The 24648-nt window shown below is 43.4% G+C and overlaps 1 protein-coding gene across 4 annotated transcripts in view; it reads right to left on the bottom strand.

Moving 5' to 3' along the window:
* The window catches only part of TBC1D2 (TBC1 domain family member 2), a 44875-nt gene extending 27848 nt beyond the window's left edge, over window positions 1-17027 (bottom strand). Inside the window, exons 1-5 of one of the 4 annotated variants that reach the window (XM_016146287.2) lie at window positions 16682-16798; window positions 16470-16583; window positions 13066-13207; window positions 7021-7168; window positions 1338-1471 (exon numbers count right to left, since the gene is read on the bottom strand). In XM_016146287.2, coding sequence (XP_016001773.2) covers window positions 1338-1471; window positions 7021-7168; window positions 13066-13189 — 406 coding nt within the window. In that variant the 5' untranslated portion in view covers window positions 13190-13207; window positions 16470-16583; window positions 16682-16798. Of the gene's footprint in view, window positions 1-1337; window positions 1472-7020; window positions 7169-13065; window positions 13208-16469 lie in introns of those variants that run through there. The other 3 variants (XM_016146286.2, XM_016146290.2, XM_016146289.2) reach the window with 3 other exon arrangements.
* Between the last annotated feature and the right edge of the window lie 7621 nt (window positions 17028-24648).

The raw sequence follows: 24648 nt of genomic DNA, 5'->3' as shown, positions 1-24648 counted from the left end.
CAGTATGGGGCCAGAGCGCTTGGCGAGAATCCTAGTTCTGTTACTCACTGTGCGGTTGTGAGCAAGTCACTCCACTTTTCTGGCCTTGGTCCCCTCATTTATAAAATGAGAAAATAGCAGTATGTACTGCTTGCTCAGGCTGTTGTAGGATTAAAAAGGTGAATGCAGGTAAAGCGCTCAGTGCCCATGGACAAAACATGAAAAGGTTCTGCTAGTGAAAGATCCAGTCATAAAGGACAGATGTTGCATGATTCCATTTATATAAACTATCCAGAATAGATAAATCTATACAAAGAGAAAGTAGGGTCGTAGTTGCTGAGAGCTAGAGGGAGGTGGAGATTGCGACTGATGGTTAAGGTTTTGCGGGGTTTCTTTTTGGATAATAAAAATGTTCTTGAATTGATTATGGTAATGGTTACACAAGTCTGAATATAATAAAAGCCATTTGAATTCTAGACTTCAAATGGGGTGAATTGTATGGTACGTGAATAATATTCTAATACGATGTTGTAACAGCCCCCCACCCCTAAAACAAAACGTGCTTAGAGTAGCCCTGGCACAAAGTGACTACTATACGTCAGTGCTGGTTTTATTATTATTGGTTCAGCACAGGACTGATCTTCTCCTGGACTGTTCACTGTGACCTGCGGGGTCCCCACCAGGCAGTGCTCCAAAGGGGCGCTTCTCCCCATCACTTCTACACAGCCCAGGGGTCTTTTCTGCCATGAGAAGACCCCGCCATGTTGCCTTAGCCAGTTTTCTTCCAACTGCTTCTAAGTTAAAGTATGTTCTAAGGGCACCAGTGCCAATGGCGTGGGTCATTCACATTTTGTGAAAGAAATAAAAAAGTGCTATTTCATAGCTGGGATGGATTCCTAAAGATCATTTGCTTTGCTTCTTCAGGTAGATCTGACTTTAATCACCCTAGGTGGCATTTTTATATCCTATCCTTATAAATTAAAAAAAAAAAAAAACAAGGAAGAAAGTGAGTGAGATTTTCCTTTATTACTTCAAAAATCATTGCGAAGAGTTTCAGTTTGGGGAAGTGAAAAGAGTCCTAGAGATGAATGGTGGTGATGGTTGCAGAAAAATGTGAATGTACTTAACGCCACTGAACTGTACAGTGAAAACTGGTTAAAAGTGTACATTTTATGTTATGTATATTTTACTACAATAAAAATAATAAAAAAGAATCACTGCTACTAGACCCCTAGAAACCCAGGAGTGACCTGGAGAGTTGCATCGTTGACACACGAAAGCACAAATGCTGGTGTTCAGGGAGGAGAAGGGTACTCACTCAGTCTCTGAAGGCTGCTCAGACCTGGGCAGAGGCTCACCTGGGGTGCTGGGGTCAGGAGGCGAGGACTGTTCCTCCCTCTGAGGCTCCCCGATCAGTGGAGAATCTTCCCCTGGAGGTCTGTGGCCTGTTCCTTGGGACTGCTTGTTGCCTCGGATGTTGTACATCGTGTTTCTGAGGGAAAACAGAGATGCGTGAGGCTGACAGCCCTGCCATTATGGCCCTCTGCCCTCCTCGCTGCCACTGCGAGAGCTCAGGCCACGTCCCCACCCACAGTCATGCCCTGATGTCTGCCAGACTCCAGGCACTTGGCATGAAACATGGCCCCCAGCCACCTCTGATCCTCCTCCCCCTTCTCATTTTTTTCATCATACTTATCACCTTCCACACACAATATTGCTTACGAACAATACAAGCTTGACTCCCCTGCCCCCAACCCTGCTGCTGGGGTATAAGTTCCATGAGGGCAGGAAAGTTTGTCTGTTTTGTTCATTGAAGTACTGTGAATGCCTAGAACAGAGCTTTCTTTCCCTGCTCTAATCTGTTCCCTCTAAAGCCTTCACTGCACTTCATAAATAGGCCAACCTGTGACCAAGTACTTGTCCAGGCTGAATAATGATGTCATTTCTTCATGAACTAGGCACTAACCTGCCTGTTGGTATCTGGCACTAGGCTACATGTGCTCAGAATCACTGATATATGTTCGGTTTTCAGGAAGGAACTAGGTAGCACAAAAGGTTGGCCTAGGACCAGGAACCACAGAGAAATTCATCAGATGAGTCAGATGAAAAGACAGTTCAGTTGAGGTTATTTTCCCTTTGCAAAGATATAAAAGTAGACATATTCCAAAGTTAATAACAAGGAAAAGAGAAAATGTTTAAAGGAGTTTAGTGAGTCAATGTTTTTCAAACTATAGGTTGCGAACCATTAGTAGACTGTAAAATCAGTTCAGTGTCGTGGCCGTCATTTAAAAGACAGAATGGAAGACATGAGAATGAACCTGACTTAGAGAGTGTTAATAGTTTGTGAAATATGTATATGTGTACTGAGTTATTACTGTGGTCATGGTCGACGGCTGGAAAATGCTGTACTAGGAGGTCATTTATTAAAGGGCAGCAATAGTGTGGTGGAAAAAAAGCAGAGAAAGTAAAAGTGTAGATCTGTGAAGGAATCCTAGCTCTACTATGTCATCCTGATGTGTGATGCATACTTTCAGCAATTGGGGGAGAAATTACTCTAAGATACTCTTATTCCAAAACAACTAGATACATACAAAACATATTTCACAAATATTTAGCTAATCCCCAGGAAAGGAAAGGAAATCTCTAGGGACTGAACATGAAAAAAGACGTGAAACTCAGGTGGGAAGTAGAGAAGAAGATGAACATGTAGATTAGATTATTGTTTGACAAATACAGCCATACCTCAGAGACACTGTGGCTTCGGTTCCAGACCACCAAAATAAAGCAAGTCATATGAATGTTTTGGTTTCCTAGTGCATATAAAAGTTATGTTTACACTATACTGTAGTCTATTAAGTATGCAATAGCACTATATCTAAAAATGCAATGTACGTATCTTAATTAAAAAATACCTTATTACTAAAAACTGCCGAGCCTGTTGGAAAACTGGTGCCAATATACTTGCTCAGTGCAGGGTTGCCACAAAACTTTAATTTGTAAAAAATGCAGTATCTGCAAAGTGCAACGACATGAGGTATGCCAGTGTTCACTCCTTCCCTTCCACCTCGGCAAGAACCGAGTACCTCCCCTTCCTTCTCCTGACGTTGGGCACAGCCAAGTGACTTGCTTCAGCCAAAAGGACATTAGCAGAAGCAATGTAAACATAGGTTTCAAATGTGCTGGCATGTAGGGTTTGCCCTTTTCAAGAACATGCCTTAGGTAGCTGCTAGTCTACGGGAGATGAGAAATATGTGGAGTAGACCTAGATCTTACCAATGGCTTAGAGTCAAAATCTGGTGAGCCTAGCTTTTATCAGCTGAGCCCAATGTGTCAAAATAAATGCTTACCACATGATAGTGAATTCTGAAGTGTTTGTCTGCAGCATTACTGTTGTGAGAGTTGACTAGGGTATGAGTTGTCCACGAATCAACTGTTTGTTTATTTTTTTTCACATTCAGATATAACTGACATATAACATTATACTCATTTCAGGTATATAACATTTAGTCAACGTATGTATATATTGTGAAATGATCACCATAATAAATCTAGTTAATATCCATCACTACACAGTTACTTTTTTTGTTGTTGTTATAGGGGTTAACTGTTGCTACCACTTAGAGCCTTAGTTGCAAGGGAGGGAAAACAAAGTTTTGGACCCATACAGAGTATGGAGTTGAAATTGAAATTTTATATAAAGCTGGGACTCCTGAAGATCCATACTCTCTGTGAAGAGGTGAGTTAGAAAAAAACATGCCTCCTGGCAAAATTAACACAACAAAATTCTAGGTAAGGCTCTAGGTGTTCAAAAAAGTTTTGATATCTTTGGTTTTGTATCAGGGTAATATTGGCCTTATAGAATGACTTTGAGAAGTGTTCCCTCCTCTTCCTTTTTGGAGGATGTTTGTGAAGAATTGGTATTAATCCTCCTTTAAATGTTTGATAGAAGTCACCAGTGAAGTTATCTGGTCCTAGGTTTTTTGTTTGTTTGTTTGTTTGTTTTTGTGGGTAGTTTTTTGATTACGAATTCAAACTCTTTACATGTTATAGGTCTATTCAAATTCTCTATTTCTTCCTGAGTCAGTTTCAGTAATTTGTGTCTTCCTAGAAATTTGTCCATTTCATCTTAGTTATCTAATTTGTTAGCAAATAATTGTTCATAGTATTCCCTTATAGTCCTTATTATTTCTGTAAGGTTGGTAGTATTATTCCCTCTTTTGTTCTTAACTTTAGTAATTGAATCTCATGCTTTTTCTTGATCTGTCTAGCTAAAGGTTTGGCAATTTTGTTGAATTTTTTTTTTCAAAGAACCATCGTTTGATCTAAAGCTTATCTTTAAAAGAAAATCCAGTTTTTTTTGTATAGTTTTATTCTCCATTAAAATACAGATGACTGATGAAGGGAAAAATTAACCAGTTAAATTAATAAAGGAGAAGAAATCAGAACTCAGCACTCCCAAGATGTGATATCGACATTTAGTCTATGACTCTTTTGCTGTGTTATTCTTAAAGTCCTTCTATAAGAAGCCCCTGATTCCTTAGTCACTTCCCCTTCCTAGTTCTTTCTTTCCCCATCCAAAAATAAAATGGTGGTGGTCATATTAAAAAGAATGATGAGGAGCACTAGTTACTACTGAGCATCTCTATAGTCAGAGGAACTGTGACCATTATTACTGTCCACACTTCCTCTTGCCCAGGAACTTCAGCCTCCCTAACATTTCCAGGAGCTTATAAGCAGTCATTCTTGGGGTGTGGGAGGGCACAGAAACCCCAACATCAGGGCCATAAAGGGAGCTCACTCACTATGGACACAGCCCCGGTGGCCACTCCCCAGCCAGATGACATCTCCATTTCATAAATTTATTGACTTGCCTTGGAGCAGTTCATAGATCATTTTTTTTGTATAGTATAGCTCTAGGTCTAAAAGGCCTTGTCAGCATGAAGGTAGTGGTCATAAAGACTTGTTCTAGAGGGAAAACCTTGGGCAAGCCATTTATCCTCTCTAAGCCTAGGTTTTCTCATCTGCAATGGGGATAATGAACCTACGTACAACAATGACTGGACCCTTTCATGGGCTAGGCTCTAAGCTAAACACTAATAATTCAACTCGGTTAATCCTCAAACACATGCATTCAATGTATTTCATCTTCACAACAGCCCAATGAGTAAGTACTATTATCACCTCCATTGTACACAAGAGGAAAACTGAGGTTTAGAAAGGATAAGTTAACAAAGCCACAGAGCTGGTAAGCAGTGGGACTGAGCATCAGATTTGGACCCTTAATTCCATAGCCTGAGAACTTAACTGTTATGACACAACTTCACAGGGTTGTCCAGACAACTCGAGAATTGAAAGTTTTGGGGGCTCTCTGCCCTAGAGTATGACCTGGGCTCATGACAGACGCAACTGTAAGCACCGAGACCAGCAGGACAAGGGAGTGCAGGAGGCAAGGGTAACTCTGGTCTTACCAGGGCCCTCGGCAGTCCAGGACACTTACAGTGTTGCCTTGCATTTTCTGTGGATTATTGCAAGTGTCGGGGGGAGGTAACTAGTTGACTGATCTTCTGCAACTTCCTTCCTTTCTTAGTCTCTGCATATTCTCTGTTCCACTTCTGCTGTTTGTGGCCTTCATCAGGCATGAATCTGGCTTAATCTTGGTGAGACTACCCTGAACACAGATGGCTGGACTTCTCAGGCCTCTTCTCCCTCCTAGGAGGTTCCCAGTGCTTGCAGTTCCCTCCAGCTCCTCCTGGGGGAAGATCCCTGGGATGGGACCCTCCTTGACTACTCATACTGAGGGGCCTGACCATGCCCCATACCTCCCAAGTTTCTCAGCTCAGATCTCTCTCCTGAGTTCCAGGCCTCTCCATTAAATGCCTATTGGGTAGTTTGACCTCCAGCCAATACGCCCCAAAGGACACACCGTCTCTTCCCTAAAACCTGCTTCTGTCCTGGGAAGAGCATCATTACCCTATGAGTTACCTAAGTAAATTCAAATTCAAACACTGAAGCCAACAGAGGGAAATGCCATGCCTGAGTCACACTGAGCCAGGGGTCTCTGATCTAAGTCCAGTGAACAATCTATTCTGCTTTTTAAGAGATTCCAGTTTGTCTGAAGTCTACACAGAAAATAAGCATTAAGATAGGATCAGTCTTGGGTACAGTTTGAATTCAAAGAAACTTCCTTCAATAAGAGCAATAATAGTAGCTCCAGATAATATTTATCAAGTGCTTACCCATGACCAAGAACATTCTAAAGTAGTTTGCATGCATTAACCCATTTAACCCCTGCATTAATCTTGTAAAGCAAGCACTGCTATATTTTACATTTACTAACAATTTAAGTGAAACATGGAGAAATAAACCAATTTGTCCAGGGCAGTACAGCCTGTGACCTGGTGGAGCTGGGATATAAATCCAGGCAGTTTGGCTCCAAAGCCCCAAACCACATTGTTGTCTTCTTATAAATTATTTTTAAAAAAAGACTGCCAATGGAAAATTGTATATATAATACATTATTAAATGAAAAAGTAGCTGAGATATGATCGATGGACAATAAGTTACACGTGTTAAAAGTGAATAATTTGATGTAATTGACATATGTAGCCATTTGTGAAGCCATCACCACCTTACCTTCTGTATGATCTCAATTATGCATGCACCTGTAGAGAAAATCTGGTGGAAAGAGATATACCAAATACCAAGAATGCTTGCCTAGGTGATAGGATTATGGGTAATTTAACTGTATACCTTTCTAGATATTTCTAATTTCCTACAAAGAACACACACTACTGAGAAGTCCAGCCATCTGTGTTCAGGGTAGTCTCACCAAGATTAAGCCAGATTCATGCCTGATGAAGGCCACAAACAGCAGAACAACAAATGTAATATTTTAAAGTAGTGACATGATGAATTGAAAATAAAGCCCCTAGCCCCTCCCCAGGCCCACTTTCCTGCAGGGAAACCACATTAGATCACTGTAAACTCTCAAGAAGGGGCTGCTTGCAGCTTGGCCAGCCTCTCAGCCCTACTGGCACTTACTGTATTTCAGTTCCCAGGTGCTTGAGGGAAATATTCTGAAGGGCCAAGGGCATGGCAGGGGCTGGCTGCAAGGCAGCTGCCACGCCTACAAGCCCAGTGGGTGTTTTCACTGGGCACAGGAACTCCTCCAGCTCTGCCTCCTCTTGCTCTGGGGAACAAAAACAACAACAAAAGGGAAATCACCCACCCAGGTCACTGCACTTGGAAAGACTAGGCAGGTGGGTGTATGGGCTCAGCTCTAACTGGGAGTAGGCGGGAGTCAGTGAGCTGTGTGAGCAAACTTCCTTGTGGGTTAACAGCAGCCAAAGAGGTAGGCAGTTTACTGAATGTTCTGCAGCCGGTAAAACAATGCATTTTGCTGGAACAGCCTCCATGGAAACCCCTTAAAAATATACAGAACTGCAGAAGTTGTCTGAAATGTAGAGAAAGCTTTATGAACCAAGAGGTTCATCCTGGACACTGTTTAGCCTCGAACTGTAAATAACATAAAGGTCTGTGAAAAGGTTAAATAAATCTTGATGCCTTCAGACAATGGAATTTTACTCAACCAAATTAAAATGATACTAATGAAGAATGATTAAGAACATGGGAAGTGGGCATGGGATATAATATTAAGTGGAAAAAGCCAGAAAAAAAAATTTGAGGAATCTCAATTGTATAGAAAAAGTCTCAAAGAAATACATTCTGCAATCTCAACAGTGGTCAGAAGTACGTGATGGGATTAGAAGTCAACAGGCTATTCTCATTATAGTTTACTGTTTTTCCCCAAATTTTCTATAGTAAACATGGGTTACTTTTATAAGCAGAAAAATAATATATAGTCATCAAAAGTAGATGTTAATAAAAAAGATTTTATAATACAGGGAAATTTTAGGGTTACAATACTGAGTTGCAAAAAGCAAAGTAGGGCATATTGTATTATTATATGATCTGAAATGCATTTAAATAAAAAAGCTGGCCGTTTCTAGGCAATAGAATTATGGCTACTTCTTCTACTTTACTGTTTCCAAAATGTTCTGCTTAAACAATGATTCTTATACAGTGAGTGTTTCAAAATGTTTAATGTCGAGAAAGGTTTCAAGGCTAAGGAAATATCACTTAGGTATATGAGAGAGGAGGTGAAATATTTGGAAGGAGTTTTGAATGTTACAAAAAGTGGAAGAGAACTATGGCCATTTAGGGGAGGGTATGACCTTGATCAGGGAGCCCTTGAGACCTACAGGGCAGCAGATAGATACCTTTCATTGGGAGCCCTCTTACCGAGAGGGTGAAAAATATAGGGGCATAGGAAATTTACTTTTGCATTACATCTGCAAAAAGGGGGTAGGTGCAAAACCATTAAATGCAATGGGTGGGGCCAGGAGGAGTTGTTCAATCTACTGGAAAATAAACTTTGCAATAAAACTATGCAAATAATACAGTTGTTGCTTCCTAATAGGCTCTTTCAGATCTAGCAGGCTGGCTAGTACTTGGCCATTCCAAGTCATTCTTTTGAGTTTCTCTCTTCAATTCGCTTTCTCGCCAGTTTGGGTGCCCACCTAAGGTTTCCAGGTGGGACTAGAGAAAGTGAGATAATCAAAGGCGTAGCTTCAAGAGCAGGGAAGAAATGCACACTATAGGAAAACCAAGTTGGTGGAAGCTGGAAGGCAGGCCAGACAAAGAGTAGTGAGTTCTGAGAGGTGGAGACGGATTCCTTCCAACTCAAGTCAGGGAAGACTTTCTGGAGTAAGGGCAGTGGAGCTGGGCCTGGAAGGCTGGAGATGATTTGGACCTACAGAAGAATGAAAGGAGATCCTGCTGCGTGTGTATGTACAGGCAGCAGCAAAGGGTTCCAAAGCCAGACCTGAGGATGCCAGGAGGGAACCAGAGGAGAAGGGGCTGGAAAAGACAAAGGAGAGGGGAGTGGCTAAAAGGGGATCTCATTTGGTTGGAACTATAGAGTCCTCTAGGGCAGCGGTCCCCAACCTTTCTGGCACCAGGGACCACTGCTCCTATGAGAATCCAATGACTGATGATCTGAGGTGGAGCTGAGGCGGTGATGCTAGCACTGGGGAGCGGCTGCAAATACCGATGAAGCTTTGCTTGCCTGCCGCTCACCTCCTGCTGTGCGGCCCAGTTCCTAACAGGCCACGGACCAGTACCGGTCTTGGTGATTCCTGCCCTAGGGGTTTCGGCAGGAGCCCAAGGAACCTGGCTGACTAGAAAGGGCTACAGCTGTGTCGTTGGAAGACCTGAGGCCAAGGCATGCTTCCCTGGGAGGGTGCTGTGACCTCGCTGGGGATCGCTTATTCTCTTTCAACCTCAGGTTCCACATTTTTAAAACTGGAAGGACACTCTCTACCCTGTCTCCTTTAGAATTAAAGTATAAAAAAATGTTGAGAAAACCACAAAGCCCCATACCATGGACTCATATGTTTCAAAGTAGTCTTTAATCCAGACTTTGAGCTGATTCAAAATAATTAAGGTTTTCTTACATATCGATGCTTTAAGGACCTTTATTCTACCTCATTCAGAACAAACAAACAAAAAAATTACTATCTGTCTAAGATTTTAATGTCTTGGCAAGTACTTCCCTAACAGCCAATATCTGTTTTCCTGTAACTTCTACCTGTGGCTCTAGATCTACTCTCAGGACACAAAGAACTAAGTCTTGGGGGTATATGGCATCACTGGTTGGTTTCATTAGTGAGAAAACAGCAGTTCAGAGATAGTGAATTTTGTGGCCAAGGTCACACAGCTGCTAGCAGAACCAGGGACTCAAGAGTTCCTCGGTTTTCCTTATTTCTGAGAAGCAGACAGTTCCAAGAAGGGAGGGGGTTGCCCAGGAAGGTACAAGCTCCCAATCCTAAGGGGTCCAAAGGATGGGTGGCACACGATGATGATCTACTGTGAAGGCTGTGCTTCCTGTGGGAAACAGAATTGACCCCGGGCTCTGGTCTGGGCCCTCTGGGCCCTTCTCCAGCCTGCGGAAATGCCCTCAGTGAGGTGATCACACAAAAAATTTTTAACAGCATTTACTTGTAATTCTCCTTTTGCCTGAGCCCTAGAGGCTGTCCCATTACCAGTAGAAAGAAGTCATCATCTAATAAAAAGGGCCTGGGCCAGCAGGTCACTGCTTCCCTGGAGAGCCCTGGACACATGGCCAGTTTCTTCGTCAGCTTCAGGAGTGGGGTGCGAGTTTGCAGGCGAGGGTTCGAATTTCGGCACTGACATTTTCTTGCTGTATGACCTTACACAGGTCCCTTGGCCTCTTTGAGCCTCAGTTTCCTCTTCTGTAAAATGGGAATAATACTAACTACCTCATAAGATTGTTGTGAGGTTTAGATAAATGATGCATGTAAAGTGTTAAAAGTGCCAGCAAATGGTATGCTTATTTTTATGATATACATTCAGAAAAGTCCTTTGAAAATGTGTCCTACTTTGGCAACGTGTTATTATCAATCTATTGGCCTCCCTTTGATCTTTCTTGGTTCTGTGGGGACCAATTTTAAGTAAAGTATAAAATAAAGGCATAAAGGCTTAAAAGCTGAAGAGAAAATGCTTGCAGATGCTCGAGGGCAATCATGAGACATTTTTCACAAGATGTCTCAAAATCAGATGTGAGGCAACAGGTTTTCACTGCCCTGGCAGCAGGCCCCTGCTTCCTCTTCGGAAGGGCAGAGACTGGTGAGGTGGGGCAGCCTGCCCCAGACAGCCAATCTAGGGCCTGCCAGCTTGCTCGAGACTCCAGAAATGTCTTTCTGGGTGGGCTGGGGAAGGTTTCGTGGGGGTCCTGGGTCTGGGAGGGTGAGGGCTTGCTGTAGGATACATATGGCTTCAGAAGAGTAGCCCACATCCCTGCTTCCTGCATCTCCTCCAGCATCCTTCCGGGGAGACTGGCACCCTGGTCATCATGGCAATCATTCTCATGCCCTCATGCCCACGGCAGGGGCTGGCCCAGAAGAGGCCCTGGAATGTGCTGAATCAGAACCACAAAATTCAAGAACTTGGAAAGGTTCAGCACAGTAGAAGAACCTGTGGGATTCTAAAGCTACTCTTCTGATAACCTGGTTTTTCCAACCTTAAGTCAGAGAGGGTTTCCCGTTTCTAATCTGAGGCTGCTCTGGCAGTTGAGTCAACTCAGGCTGCAGTCTTCCACACAGTCAGGGTTCTTTGGCTCTCTGGCAGGTGGGGTGGTGAAGTAGAAATGCAGAAGACAAACAAACCCTTCCCCAAAGAAAGCCCTTATAAGCATAAAACATCCAGAAATTTCTCCAAAGAAGTTACTGGTGATTGTTATTAACAATACAAAGGAATAGTTATTACAATAGTAATAGCATACACGTATACATCTAATAACAATACTATTAGGACAGCTACCAAATACTGAGGGCTTATTATGTGTCTGACATTATGCTAAGGGCTTTACATTCCTTTCCTCGTTTAATTATGAAATTCAATGTATTCGTTCACACAGTCATTCAACAAATATCCAATGTGCCAGGGAGGGCACCAGGTACCAGGGTCACAGGTGACAAAGACATGGCCCTTTGAGGGCTAGTGGGCAGAGACTGACAAGGACATTGTAATTAGAACACAATGTGACAGGTCTCGAGAATCCTAAGAAGTGTTGAGGGCTAATATAGAGTCTAGTTGGCAAAGTTCCAGATGGCTTCCAAGAGGAAGCTGGCAAGAGGAGGAGGGGACACTAAAGCCTGGCCATCGGGAACAAGCAGGAATTTACCAGGCAGAGAAGAGAGCAGAGACATCTCTGGTGCTGCTGAAGTGTAAAGCCCAAGGTGGGTACCGGGGAAGCAGGCAGAGGTGAGAGCGGGAAGGACAGGCCTGAGTGTGCTGCTGAGAAGCTGGGACTGGGACTGGAACAGGTGGGTGGCTGTGGAAGCAGGGTGGGGCTCAGGTTTGCATTTGATGAAGTTTACTCTGGCTGCAGTGAGGAGGACGGTCTGAGGTAGCAGGCTGGGACATAGAGACGCCGGAGAGTAGGCTGCTGGGATTGTCCAGCTAAGACCTGAGGCCTGACCCTAGGCAACCACAGTGAGGAGGTCCCAGGTCTGATGTTTAGGCCAGAGGGAGACGTGGCCAGCACTGGTGACTGACTGGACTAGCTAAGTGAGACCCAGGAAGGGACTGGGCAGCTCCCAGTTACTGGAACAACTGAGTAAGCGGAGGAATTTATGGAAGGAAGGGAAACTGGAGGAGAAGGGTCAAGGGCAGATAAGCTCAGTTTGAGAAGTCTAGGATGCACCTGACAAGTCCTGCCCTCAGCCATTGACTTCTCTGTTAATTGAGGATGAGCCATCTTGGACACACTGCAGCTTTGTGCTGGGACCTCATTCTTTATGCTCTTTCAGGAGCAGCCTTGGGTGGTCTTTCCTGATTCTAAAAACTATCAATCCTATTCCTGGTTGCAGCATGGGGGTGAGAGGGTGTAATCTCCAGGACTCCTCCATGCTGGGATGTTCCAGGATTTGGGATCAAGAAGCTTTATTTGTGGACCATGTGGGGGTAAAGAATTCTGCCTTATGGGAATACCAGGGATACAATCAATGGTCTACCTAACTTACAGTACAAAAGCATCTGTATAAGAAGCAGCAATAAAAACTAACTTTCCTCAAAGCAACTCTAAAAGTTTCCTTTCTTGAGACCTTCCCATAGCAGTCATAATAGTAGCTGACATTTATTGAGCTCTGACAATGTGCAGGCATTGTTCCAAACACTTAAGGTATATGGATTAATTTAATCCCCACTATAATCCTAAGAAATAGGTATAATTTATTGGCCTCATTTTACAGAGAAGGAAACTGAAGCTCAGAAAGGTTACACAGCTTGCCTAGGGCCATACAAGATTAGGATTTGAACAGGGGCCTCAGAGCCCATATTCTTGACTTTATTGCTATAATAGTGCCCTAACTGATCCTGAGTCACATCCTTGGCTCTCTGCTCCTTTAGCAGAGGACTCCCCACTCCACCACTCCCAATATGCGAGTAAAGGCTTGGTCACCAAGAGCCCTAGATGTGCGGGTAGGAGGCGAGCCCGTTGGGTACCTAGCTCAAGGCGCAGGGCGGGCCCATTCTCAGCCAGGGCAGCATCAGCGGCGGCGGAAGGTGCAGGAGGGCTGTTGTGGAACTCCCAGCGCTTCATCTGCAGCTGCTGCAGCCAGTATAGCATCACTTGCTTGGTGGCGGCCTGAGAAGCACAAGGGTTAGTTGGCGAGGCCCTGTGCCCGCAGGGTGGCACCAGGTGTGGAATACAGGAAGGTCACGGGAGGCTTGGTACTCTCTCCTTCCCAGAAAAAATAAGAAACCTGTCACTGTGGATAAAGTTCACCTCGAAACCCCATGCTTCTCAGCCATGGAAGATAATCAGGCTCTGGTCTCCCACTCAGAAGTAACTTACTCTCTCTGGGCCTCAGTTTCTTTGTGTACTATGGTGATGATACCACTTACTTCATAGGGTAGTTGCTTATGAGGATGAAATGAGGTAAAGAAGGTAAAGTGTTCAGCATAATACTTGACACACAGTAGGTGCTCAAAATGTGCTCACTGGGTAAAGGAATTTGGAGGTGCTAAGAGAGAGGGCAAGAACTTTGGAATTCTGACCTGGGTGGGGCCCTGGTACCATCTCTATCTCCCGTGCGACATCTCAGTGTCTTAGCTGGCATTTTATGGAATGGGAGACTCCATCTTGTCTGGGGGATGCACTGAAATCATGCATATTATGGGACTGGAGAGCCACATGCACATGACGATAATAAAGTGGCATCCTCCAGGCACCCCCAGCCAGTTAATGGATGATGCTGGCCATTAGTCTCCCTGCACTAGATGGTCCAAAGACCTATTCTCATATCCATATCCTCTAGGAGAGAGACATGGGAGGAGTAATCAGTCCTTTCTATAGATGGAGAAACTGAGCTCTGAGTTGCACAGGCAGGTAGCATTAGAGTTGGTCCCAGACCTGGGTCTCCTATTTCTTGACCAGAGTTTTGTTATAATTTATGGCCAGGAGATGTAGCTTATGTAGAGAAAGTCTGGGATCAGTTGGGCATAGAAGTCAGGCAGGTTGCTGGGAGATGATGGGAGCCTCACAGAGCTGTAGATAATAAAGACCACATGAGAACAGCAACAGGCTATGGGCATCCAGGGCAAGTTCCCCCTGAATGTGAGAGGGGGATTCATAAAAGAGGCCCTCAATCTGTCATGGAGGTATCAAATAAGATAAAATTATGCCCACCAGTCTTCTCTTTCTACATACTATCCCTGAGAGACCTCAGCCACTCCTAGGGCTTCACCATGACCCGGTACTGACAAGCTCCGGGTCATCCCCAAATACCCTATTTTATTAATTCGTTGGATAAGTGTATACTGAGCACCTACTGTATGTGTCAGGAACTGTGGTAGGCACTGGAGATACTGTGGTGAGCCAAGACACTTAAGAGTCTACTGAAAGGGACATACACCTGGATGTCCTAAGGCCTCCTCATCCTGGGTTCACACCTGATGACTAGCCCAACCAGGCAGTTGGCCAGTTACAGGGGCCATCCCTGACTCTTCCCTCAGATTCTCCATGCCTCACATTCCTAGTCACCCCATCTGTCTCCTTCTCTGTTGTCACAGCTCTAGCTTAGCCATCATTCTCTCCTGATCACTTTCTAAGGGACTCCCTGACCGCCAGCCTTGCCTTCTTCTAATTTGTACTCTACTTAAGAGCCAGACTGAGCTTTCTAAACATTCTCTTCTCACAGTGCTTCTTCACTTAAAGCTCTTTGGCAATTTCCCGCAGCCCACAGGACTAAGTCCAAGCTCCCTGGCATAACTCACGAATTCCCTGCCCTCCCCCTTGGGCCTCTGCTCTCCCATTCCATCTTTTGGGCTCCTCTTTACCCCAGGCTCCCGGGATTTGTCTGGATACTCTGGGCTGTAGCATGTTTTCCTATCTTTTTGTTCATGGGGCTTTCTTGGCTTGAAATACCCTTCTCCCTCTTGTCTGCTTATAGAAAACTGACTTCTTTCAAGACTCAGATGTCATCCCCATACTTTTCTAATACAGACTTATCGCGGTGTTTCTATAGAACATTGTACTGTGCATACCCATCTCCCTGTCAGTCTCTCACCAGACCTTAAACTGTTTGAGTGTCAGGGGGCAGGTCTGATTTTGACCCACATCCCAGTTCCTAGCACAGAGCCAGGATACATAGACCAATGGAATAGTAAAAGACACATGTTGGAGAACCTGTAGACAGCATTCAACCTGTAGGAGAGGACACATGACCTGTAAACCACATAACCTCTAAAATGCCTGCTTTCCCTGGCCTGGAATTCCTGGTTTCCATTATTTTAGCTGATCCCCTAACCCTAGCTAGTTACCAGCCAGGTCCAGACAATAAAGGGAAACTGAAAATATGGGCTATATTCAAGGACCTCAAGAGATACCCGACTGGATGGAGTTCAGGTGGCAGTATGGGAAGATGGGGTGTGGTAGAGAAGGCTGTCTCCTGACATTCTTCTCTGATGAGTGTGAATCCTCAAACTCTTAGCCCGGATCTTTCTTTCCAATTAAGTTCTAGGGTACCTCCTCTTGGCATGAACATTTTGACTTTGGTTTCATCACCACGTGTGTTTCTTTAACAAACATTTATTGAGCACCCACCAGGTATAAAGTTGTATTCTAGGTGCTGGGATTAATTTAACAATTTGTGGGTTCCTGTGATGTACCAGACACTTATACATCTTGTTTTAAATCTCACAAACTACCTTGATTCGGAGAGGTCACATGGCTAATAAGTAACTGTTGTAAAATCTGAATGCAATCTTGTCTGATTTCAAAGAACATGGCCTTTCCACTGTTTCAGTCTTTCTTGTTAAACCTGAAGATCAAATAAAACCTACTGATGGGAAAACAGGTTTAGACATGCCTCAATAAACATTCAAGGCTGATCAATGAAATCTAAATGTTTACCTCTCAATTCCTGACATTTTCTCTGCACTCACTCCCCTTAGCCAAAAAACATCAAGAAAAATGATTCAGAATCCAGGCCTTGGGAGAGGATCGCAAAGCTCATACCTTGACTATAACTCCGAATAAGAAAGTTAAGGTAACTGTGTTGTTTGGCACATCCAAAAAGAAGTTTTGATACAGTACTGAGAAGTACAAAGACCACAGGATTCTAAGTATGTGCTACTCCACTCTCTAGATAAGTGATCTCGGGCCAGTTACTTCATCTCCCTATGACTCAGTTTCTCGTCCATCATTCCTGCCTTCGTGTGGGAATCCGATGAGGAAATGGGTGTGAATGCACTTGGCAAAGCACAAAACCCTGGGCACCCAGGGTTCATTGGGTGATTAGGATCCGTGCTCACTGTTTCAGTAAATCTACTATGATCACCCACCCGCACCGGGCCATGCCCTGGGAACTCATCCCGACTGAAAAGAGAAAAACTGCTCCATTTACCTTCAGGGTAATAATCCGGCCGGGAGTCTTGATTTCGAAAGTCCCCTCCTCGGAGTCCGCCTTGCAATCAAAGACCGCACTGGAGAGGTCAATGCTGTCCAAGGGATTGACATCCTGCGCAGTTCGCGAATAATACAGGTGACATTTCTTCTCGTCGTAAAAGAACCAGCGGGATTTCCAACCCCGGATGGGCCCCTTGCCTCCAAACTTACTTAAGTATCCACAGAGTTTCTTCGGGGTCGTCTCCAGGGCCCGGGCGCAGACCTCTGACTCCTCCGGAGGCAACACTTCGGGGCCCCTGGGCGAGTCCGTAGGCTCTTCGGACCTGGGGGCAAAGGAGCTAGACTCCGGGGGTTTCTCCTGCATGCCCTCCATCGCCGCTCTCACCGCGAAGAAACAGGAGGTGCGCACCCACTGTTGGACAAATCTCCGAGACTTCGAAGAGGGAGGTCTTTGCGCGTGCCGAGGCCAGCAGTGACCGGTCTTTAGGAGACCATAGAAGGGTGAGGTTGGCTGCGATGGGTGCGCCTCATTGACCCAATACCCAGTGGGGAGGATAGCCACGCCCCTTCTGCCCCAGCCACAGCCAAACCACGCCCATCAACTTGCCCTCTACCAGCCCCCCGAATCCCGCCTACTTCCGACTTCCCTTCCACGCCAGTCAGCCATCTTTACTGAGGGCAGCGGCCGGGCGTGAGGCGGGCCTGATTGAAGGGGCGGTGTCACTGAGCTGGTGGGAGAGATTCGGAAAGAGACGCTTGTCATTGACGACGCTGCCCTGGTAGCTTGCGTAATAACGTAGAAGAGTAGTTTCTTCCCTCGCTGTCCGGGCTTTCGCCTTTTTTGCCAGGTGTCGCGCGCGTCACCGCCGGGCGGCGCATCGCGCGGCCATTGGCTGAGAGAGACGGCGGACTCGGTGGCGCCATTTCCGACGCCTCTCTGGGCGCTCGCGGCTCGTGGTCTTTGCCCTCCCGCCTTTCCTCTGCGTGACTGTCAGCGGACCGAAGCAGCCGGTCCTGCCTCTGACCCAGCTCCCACTCTCGACTCCTTCCAGCGCCGGTTGCTGCTGCCGCGCTGGAACCCGCTGCCGCGCTTGGGGCGGGGTTGGGCTCCGTGAATTTTGTAAACACAAATAAATGTACTCAGGCCCTAACTCGTTTATTTTCTCATTCTATTCTTGCTGTTAACTTTCGCTCTTTCCCTCTTGTCCAAGGCACATCCCTCCATATGGGCTGTGGAGCCCATTTGTGTCCACCTCTTTGGGGGCTCCACTGTTCTTTTCTAGCCCTTATCCCCCTCCCTCTTTAGCTTATAAATAAGTTCATCGCAGCATTACTGACTACTTTTAAAAATGTGGAGCAATATAAATGTCCTCAAATCTGAAACTGGTTAAGTAACTGATATGGAATGATGTGAAAAATATTAGCTTTAAAAAGCAGGACAACACTATTTTCGCAAAACATGCTATTTAATAAAAAAAAATGTGTACGAAAGTAAGGTTAGAAAGATGATGCATAATATTGGTAATGCTTTCTCTAGGTGGTGGGAGTAGGGTAATTTTCATTTTCTTTTTGCTTTTCTATATTTGCCACAGTTAAATATATTTTTTAAATTATTTTAAATAATGGAGTTGTAAGTACACATCTGTTCTTGTTTTTAAATTGCTTAGAAGAGTATAATTCTTTACTTCAAGAAAGGGAATCATAAACCTTTTTTTCTAAGCTCTACTCCCATAGAAAGCAAGAGAGTCACATAGAGAAAGATTAATTAACTTCCTTAGAGAAAGAAATACATAGCATTTAACTCTCTGGTATTGAAGATTAAGGACACAGACTAAAACACTATCATTCTCATGGTAGAATTGCAAGGGATAATGCAGGTTTCTCAACTTTTCCATCCTGTTACAAGTTGAATTGTTTTCCCCTGGAATTCATATGCTGAAGCCCTAACCCCCAGTACTCAGAATGAAGAGAGGGCCTGTAAAGAGGTAATTAAAGTAAAATAAGGTCATTAGGGTGGGCCCTACTCCAATCTGACTGATGTTCTTATAAGAGGAGATTAAGACACAGAAGAATGACCATGTGAAGATACAGGGAGAAGAGGGTCACCTACAAATCAAGGAGACAGGCCTCAGAAGAAACTAGCCCTGCTGACACTGTGATCTTGGATTTCTAGCCTCCAGAATTGTGAGTAAATGCATTTCTGTTTAAGCCATCCAATCTGTACTTTGTTATGGCAGCCCTAACAAACTAATACATGCCCCTAATGACAGAGCGAACTTCCTTGGAAACCCATCCAAGACACCCCTCAAAGTGACTTAGAGCACTCATGGAAATTCCCTGAAGTTTTATTTTGTAACATAAATAAATATAAATTCATATCATATAATTTCATATAAGATATTTTACATTAATTTCCAAAAAGTGAAATAGTCAAACCCTACTTCTAACCACCTCCATTCCAAGGAATGGGCAATAGCCAGGTCATACAGTCCCTAGCTGGGGTGGTAGGTGTCAGGAAATTGGCTGCTGGAATTTTCATTGGCTGATTACAACCTCTCTGGGCTTTGGTTTCCTCATCTGTACTATAGGGATTATAACTCCTATCCAGGACATCCCATTGAATGTTTGTGAAGCCCAAAAGGTAATGATGGAAAATTTTCAGATTGGTTTCCCTAATCTGCAGTGATGCCAACATGCTCAGGGTTGCTCTAGGAGAAAGAAAATGAAGAGGAAAAAAAAAAAAAGATTTGAGTTTTAGGTTTAGGGACATTAAAGGGAAACTCTCGTTGTTCTAGATGTATTAATTGCTGTATTTCCTAATGGATATACTTCTGGTAATTAAATCAAAATACAGTCAATATCCCTCCCCACCCTCCCTTCCTTCCCTTTGGAGGATAGTGTTAGCTACAGGGCAAGAAAAAGGTTGTCAGAAGGCGACACCTTGTGGCCTTTGTGGTGTACTGCCCTTGGGTATTTTGGGTGTTTCCAAGCTTTTGTCAAAAGGCTTAAAAGAGGCACCAAGCAATATCTTCTCCCCACAACCCCCACAACATACCCCAGACATGCAGGTAAATAGCTTGACATCATTAAAACTGATATATTTTATGTATTCCTTCAACCCATCTATTTAGTGAAGGCAAGGGAAATGGACTTTCTATCAACAAAATCATGTAATTTCTTTGTGTTCACTACAAGGGTTTATTACATGCACTAATGAACATTATACTTTAAGTTATTTGGAGCTGTCTTTCATGTTAAATGTTTTAATTTTCTTACTTCAGGGTAATTTTAGTTCTGTTATTAAGGAAGGAATGCTCAGTCTTATTGAAATGTGTTTTAAAAAATTTAGGCTTTCTGGTCAGCAGAACATCATCATATACTTGCTAACATCTATTTTTTTTTTTGAGTAATATCATTTCCAGTTGATAATAGCCCCCGAAATTCATGTTTATTTGTCACATGATTTTCAAATACATAATTTTTAACACAATTATGTTCATTTAAACAGAGAAGTTATTTGCAAATGGTGTTCTCATTGGCAGTTTTCCTATAAAATATTGCATCAGGCAAACAGAACCAATGTTTATATTTGCATGTATACCTCATAATGTAACATGATCTGGGAGGTCAGACTAGGCTCCCCAGCTACCTGGCGGGATCATTGCAATGATCGTCCACTCTATCAGTCAAATTTTACATGACTGAACATAATGGAAATTCAGTTCCACACATCAAGCCCATGTTTTGTAGCATTTAGTTCTAGAATCTTGAAAGAAATGACCTGACATTGCAGACATTGAACACTGTTCTATTTTATCTTCCATTTTAAATTCTGAATATAAACCAGATTCTGCAAAAGAAAATTGAGTTCCAGGGCAACTTGCTTTTAAAATTACTTTATATTTTGAAAAATCAAATAACATGGGGGGATGTTTTATATTTAATTTTCACAAATTTATAATCCAGGGAATTGTAAAACTGAACTTCTCTGTTTTACGTTCTTGGTATGGTTGGCAAAAAATGTAGCAACATCATTTAATGGGCAGGGAGAGAAAATTCCCACGGGAAATTAAGTCTCAAATCTTGGTTGTACCTTCACCACTTCTCCAGTATCTCTGGAGTCAGACTGTCTAGATTTGAATTCTGGCTTCATGATCACCAAATATGTGGCTCTGGACAAGTTACTTAACCTCTCTGTGCCTGAGTTTCTTCATCTGTATAACTGAGGGTAATCATAATACCTACCCTGTAGTATTATTTCATGATTATTTGAGATAAACCACGTAAGTGCTTACACAGTGTCTGGCCCATAGAAAGCATTTAATAAGTGTTAGCTACTAGTATTAGTATGAGATCTAGGAATTGTGAGTTCTTTGACCTATTAGGGACCTCCCGACATTCATTATCTAAACTTTCATATTTCTGTTCAAGATTCTATAACTACATGCAGTAAAACATGTGCTCGACATGTGGTTACCCCTAGTGGGTATGGAGAGTGGGGGAAGGTGGTACACAGATTCTCCCTTCTTGGGGGAGTGGATATTGCAGCAAAAACTGGGCGAGGGAAGGAATTAAATTTGGGAGTTTTTGACACTACTTCGATTACAGGATTTTCCCTTCCTCTCTCCTCTTTCCTCTTGCCTTCCATCCCTACCTTTTCTTCCTTGTCTCATCAATTTATCTACATAATCTCTTGTCTTATAGAAACCAGGTTTTATTGAGTTTTCTTGAGACTAGAGAGCATATGAGATTTGACATTTACTTCTGTTTCCTGCAGGAAATCTTTTCCCAAAGTATGTTCGGTCTCAGCTTCTCGTATGCTGATTGTCTTTATGCTGCAGAATCTTCATAGACTCCGCATGGATTTTTTTCCCCTGTCCAAGAAAAGGCATATTTTATTGATGTGTGATTATATATGTGTGTGTGGTTTTTATATTATATATGTGTGTGTATATAATATACATATTTTATTTATATTTTATATATGCATATGTAAATATATATGTGTGATTATATGTATATGCATATATATAAAAATCATAAATCATAAATGTACAACTCAAAGAATTTTCACAAAGTAAACACAGGCCTATAACCAGTGCTCAGATCAAGAACCAGAACACGACCAGCCCCAAGAAGTCCCCTCAGACCATCTTCCCCACCAAAGTAACCACTACTCTGATGTCTAATAGATTAGTTTTGCTTGTTTTTGAACTTTTTATCAATGGAATCTTATGGTACATCATCTTTAATGTCTAGCTCCTTTCACTTTAGATGTTTTTAGATTTATTCATGTTGTTACATGTAGTTTTACATTTTTGCATTTCCACTGCTGTATAATATTCCACTCTGTGAATATACTACATCATATTTTTTTCTCTTCTATTGTTGATAGCAATTGGATATTTTCAAGTTTTTGCCAACCTGGTCATTTCTAAGCAGGAAATATCATATCCAGGGATAGCATTTCTCCCCAGAAGGGTGAGCATCTTCTGTCTTGCTGGCAGAATCCTTCTGCTAGATGTTGGTGGCCTGAGTGCTCCAGGATTCAGTGGCCAGGGGTTGGAGGTGGGAGAATCTGGGCAATAGGCAACTTGGGCAGAGTTTTGTCTCTGTGTAGCTTCTTCTCTGTTGGTGGCCGCATGGACTTCGGTGTAGTAAGGGTTTCCCCTCTCACATTGACTGTCTGGGCCAGAGGCTGTTCAGACTGGGGTTTAGTGCCTCTCGCAACGCCACAAATGAATCTCAGAGGTGTATTAATCTTTGAACAAAAAAAGAATGTGCCCTAAGTCTCACCAAGTCTCTGGCTAGGAGTCAGGAAAACAATACCTGCAAGAAACAGAGGATGTGGTTGCTTCTGGGAAGGCTCCAGGTGGAAGGAAGACACTGTGAGCTGCTCAGAGTTGTCTTAATCATGTGTGTATTTCCTAAGTTTGTTATTTATGGTAATAAAAATCCATAATATAAAACTTACCATTGAAATGAACAAAAAAGATTGTGTTTTCATTTCAAGATCATCCAAAACAACTTAAATAGGCATATTCTGGGTCATCTGAATCCAGCTACTTGTGATGAGGCAGTTTAAGGAAGTAGTAAAGGGTGTGTGCTCCAGCCTGGGACCGCCTGTGTTCAAACTCCAGCTCTCTATTCCTGCCCTGTGACCCAGGACAGCACTCACCCTCTGTGCCTGTGTGTCTTTAGTTGCAAAAGGGTGGCAATGATCATTCCTACTCTAGGGTCCCTGTGAGATCTAACTGCCTGCATGGCGGTTAGCCTAGTGTTTAAAGAGCATCAGTATTTGATTTGTGTGTATTATCGGGGTGGCCCCATGACTGTAAATGGCTCTTGAGGAAAAAGAAGCAAAGGTGGATTGAACAGAGAATTGATGGGTTAGAGCCTAGTGAAGGCCAAATGATATCACGGCCTGCTGAATAAATGAAGTTTCACAGGAGTTTAAATACAGAAAAGCAGTGTGATAATTGAGTCATCACACTAGGCAGGCTGAATTCAAAGGAATGTGCCTGGAAGCAGTTGGCACTGTGTTCCTGTCGTGAGCTGCGCTTTATTTTTAAACAAAATCTCATTTATCCCATTAAATCAATGTTGTTAATATATTTTTTATTGGTTTTGTCATTTTGTTTGCATTTCATTTACAAATTTGTTTGGCTTTTATATGAAGGATGTAAGCATCAGTATATCTAGTCGGAATGTATTTAGGTAATTTTCTTTACGAAAACAATTTAAGTCAACGCCATGTCTTAAAAGATGGTCCTACAGTTTTCAAGTTCGAGGAACATTGCCTTGGGTCTTTTGCACTGGGATTCAGATGAAGAAAAATCAAACGTGTTTCCTCTTGACACAGAGCTTAGACTCTCCATGAGTGCCAGAACTCTCCAGTCACAGGCTGGTGGACCAGAGCAGAAAGAACAGCCATGACCTTGAGAGCAAAGACAACCAAGCTGATAGCTCTTCAGCATCACCGGCAGGCGGGCAGCTTCTCCAATTTCACTCCACTTAAAAGCTGTGCGTGTGGACTTTATTTTGGGATTCAGGTGATCATGGAGTTGCTGGTCTTGCTTTCTAGTGTTTCTACCTTTTCATTCAGGGTCTCTGAGATTTATGGCTCTATGGGATAAAATGTTTCCTGTTACTTATGTAACCTCAATGTCAGCAAGGGTGACGATGCCTTGTGAGGTCTAGAGGGGGTTAATCCATGCTTCCCATTCCCTCCCATACCTGGCTTTGGGAAAGGACAGTCAATGCTTTTCCAACACTTCTGTGCATTTTTGGGGAGCTTACCTGCCCACGGTCACCGCATTCCTGCTTGTGCAGGGGACATATTTTCCCTGCTGCGTCTTGTGGTTGCTTCTTTATCCCCACTTTGGCCTAAATAGAATCAGTCCCTTACTTTCATTTCCACCAAAACCCACGAGACTTTTGCTTGTCTAGTAAATGTTACTAAAGGTTTAGGGAGATTTTGCAGGAGGGGTTGAAGTGAAGGGAAAGAGAAGGTTTACTTTTATCGCAACACAAATGCCTTAAAATCGATTATCTGACATCTCTGTTCTTAAAAGTCTTTTGGCCGCACTGCCATGTTACTTGAACATTGTCCCCTCCTCTCTCATCTTTCTCTCTCCTTCCACTCCCAAATTTCTAGTCCTTTATAATAAAACTGTTGTTTTGTTTCTTTTTTAGCCTTGTCTTCAGAATCTCACCTTTTCCTCCACAGAGTGTGTCAGGATATTTTCCCTAACTGTTTCCTACTTAAGATACATTCTGTTGTCAGGAGATGAGATGATCACCGGCTGCCTCACTGCACCTATCGAAGCTCTTCATTTTAAGGTCTGCGCGTCTGGGAAAGAACAAGTATCATCTCAGTGCTTACAAGCACTTTCATTTACCTGAGCCCCGGGATGAGGTATCATATCCATTTTACAGATGTGGAGCCAGAAGCTCAGAGAGGTTGAGTGAATCATCCAAAGCCACACAGCCAGATAAGTTGGGGAATAGAAATCTGTATCTAGGGCTGAAGATTATGAGATACGGCCCATGTCATCACACATAGACAGGCTGTGTGATGTCTGATCATTCAGGGATCTGAGGCCACATGAATCTTGGTTTAAATGATTAACATGTGACAACCCGGTTGGCCTGGGAAGGAGCCAACAGCAGGTATG

This window comes from Rousettus aegyptiacus, unplaced genomic scaffold (genome assembly GCF_014176215.1).
Source record: "Rousettus aegyptiacus isolate mRouAeg1 unplaced genomic scaffold, mRouAeg1.p scaffold_m13_p_3, whole genome shotgun sequence".
NCBI lineage: Eukaryota > Metazoa > Chordata > Mammalia > Chiroptera > Pteropodidae > Rousettus > Rousettus aegyptiacus.
The sequence above is the reverse complement of the archived record's forward strand: the minus strand, read 5'-3'. Positions and strand labels throughout refer to the sequence as shown.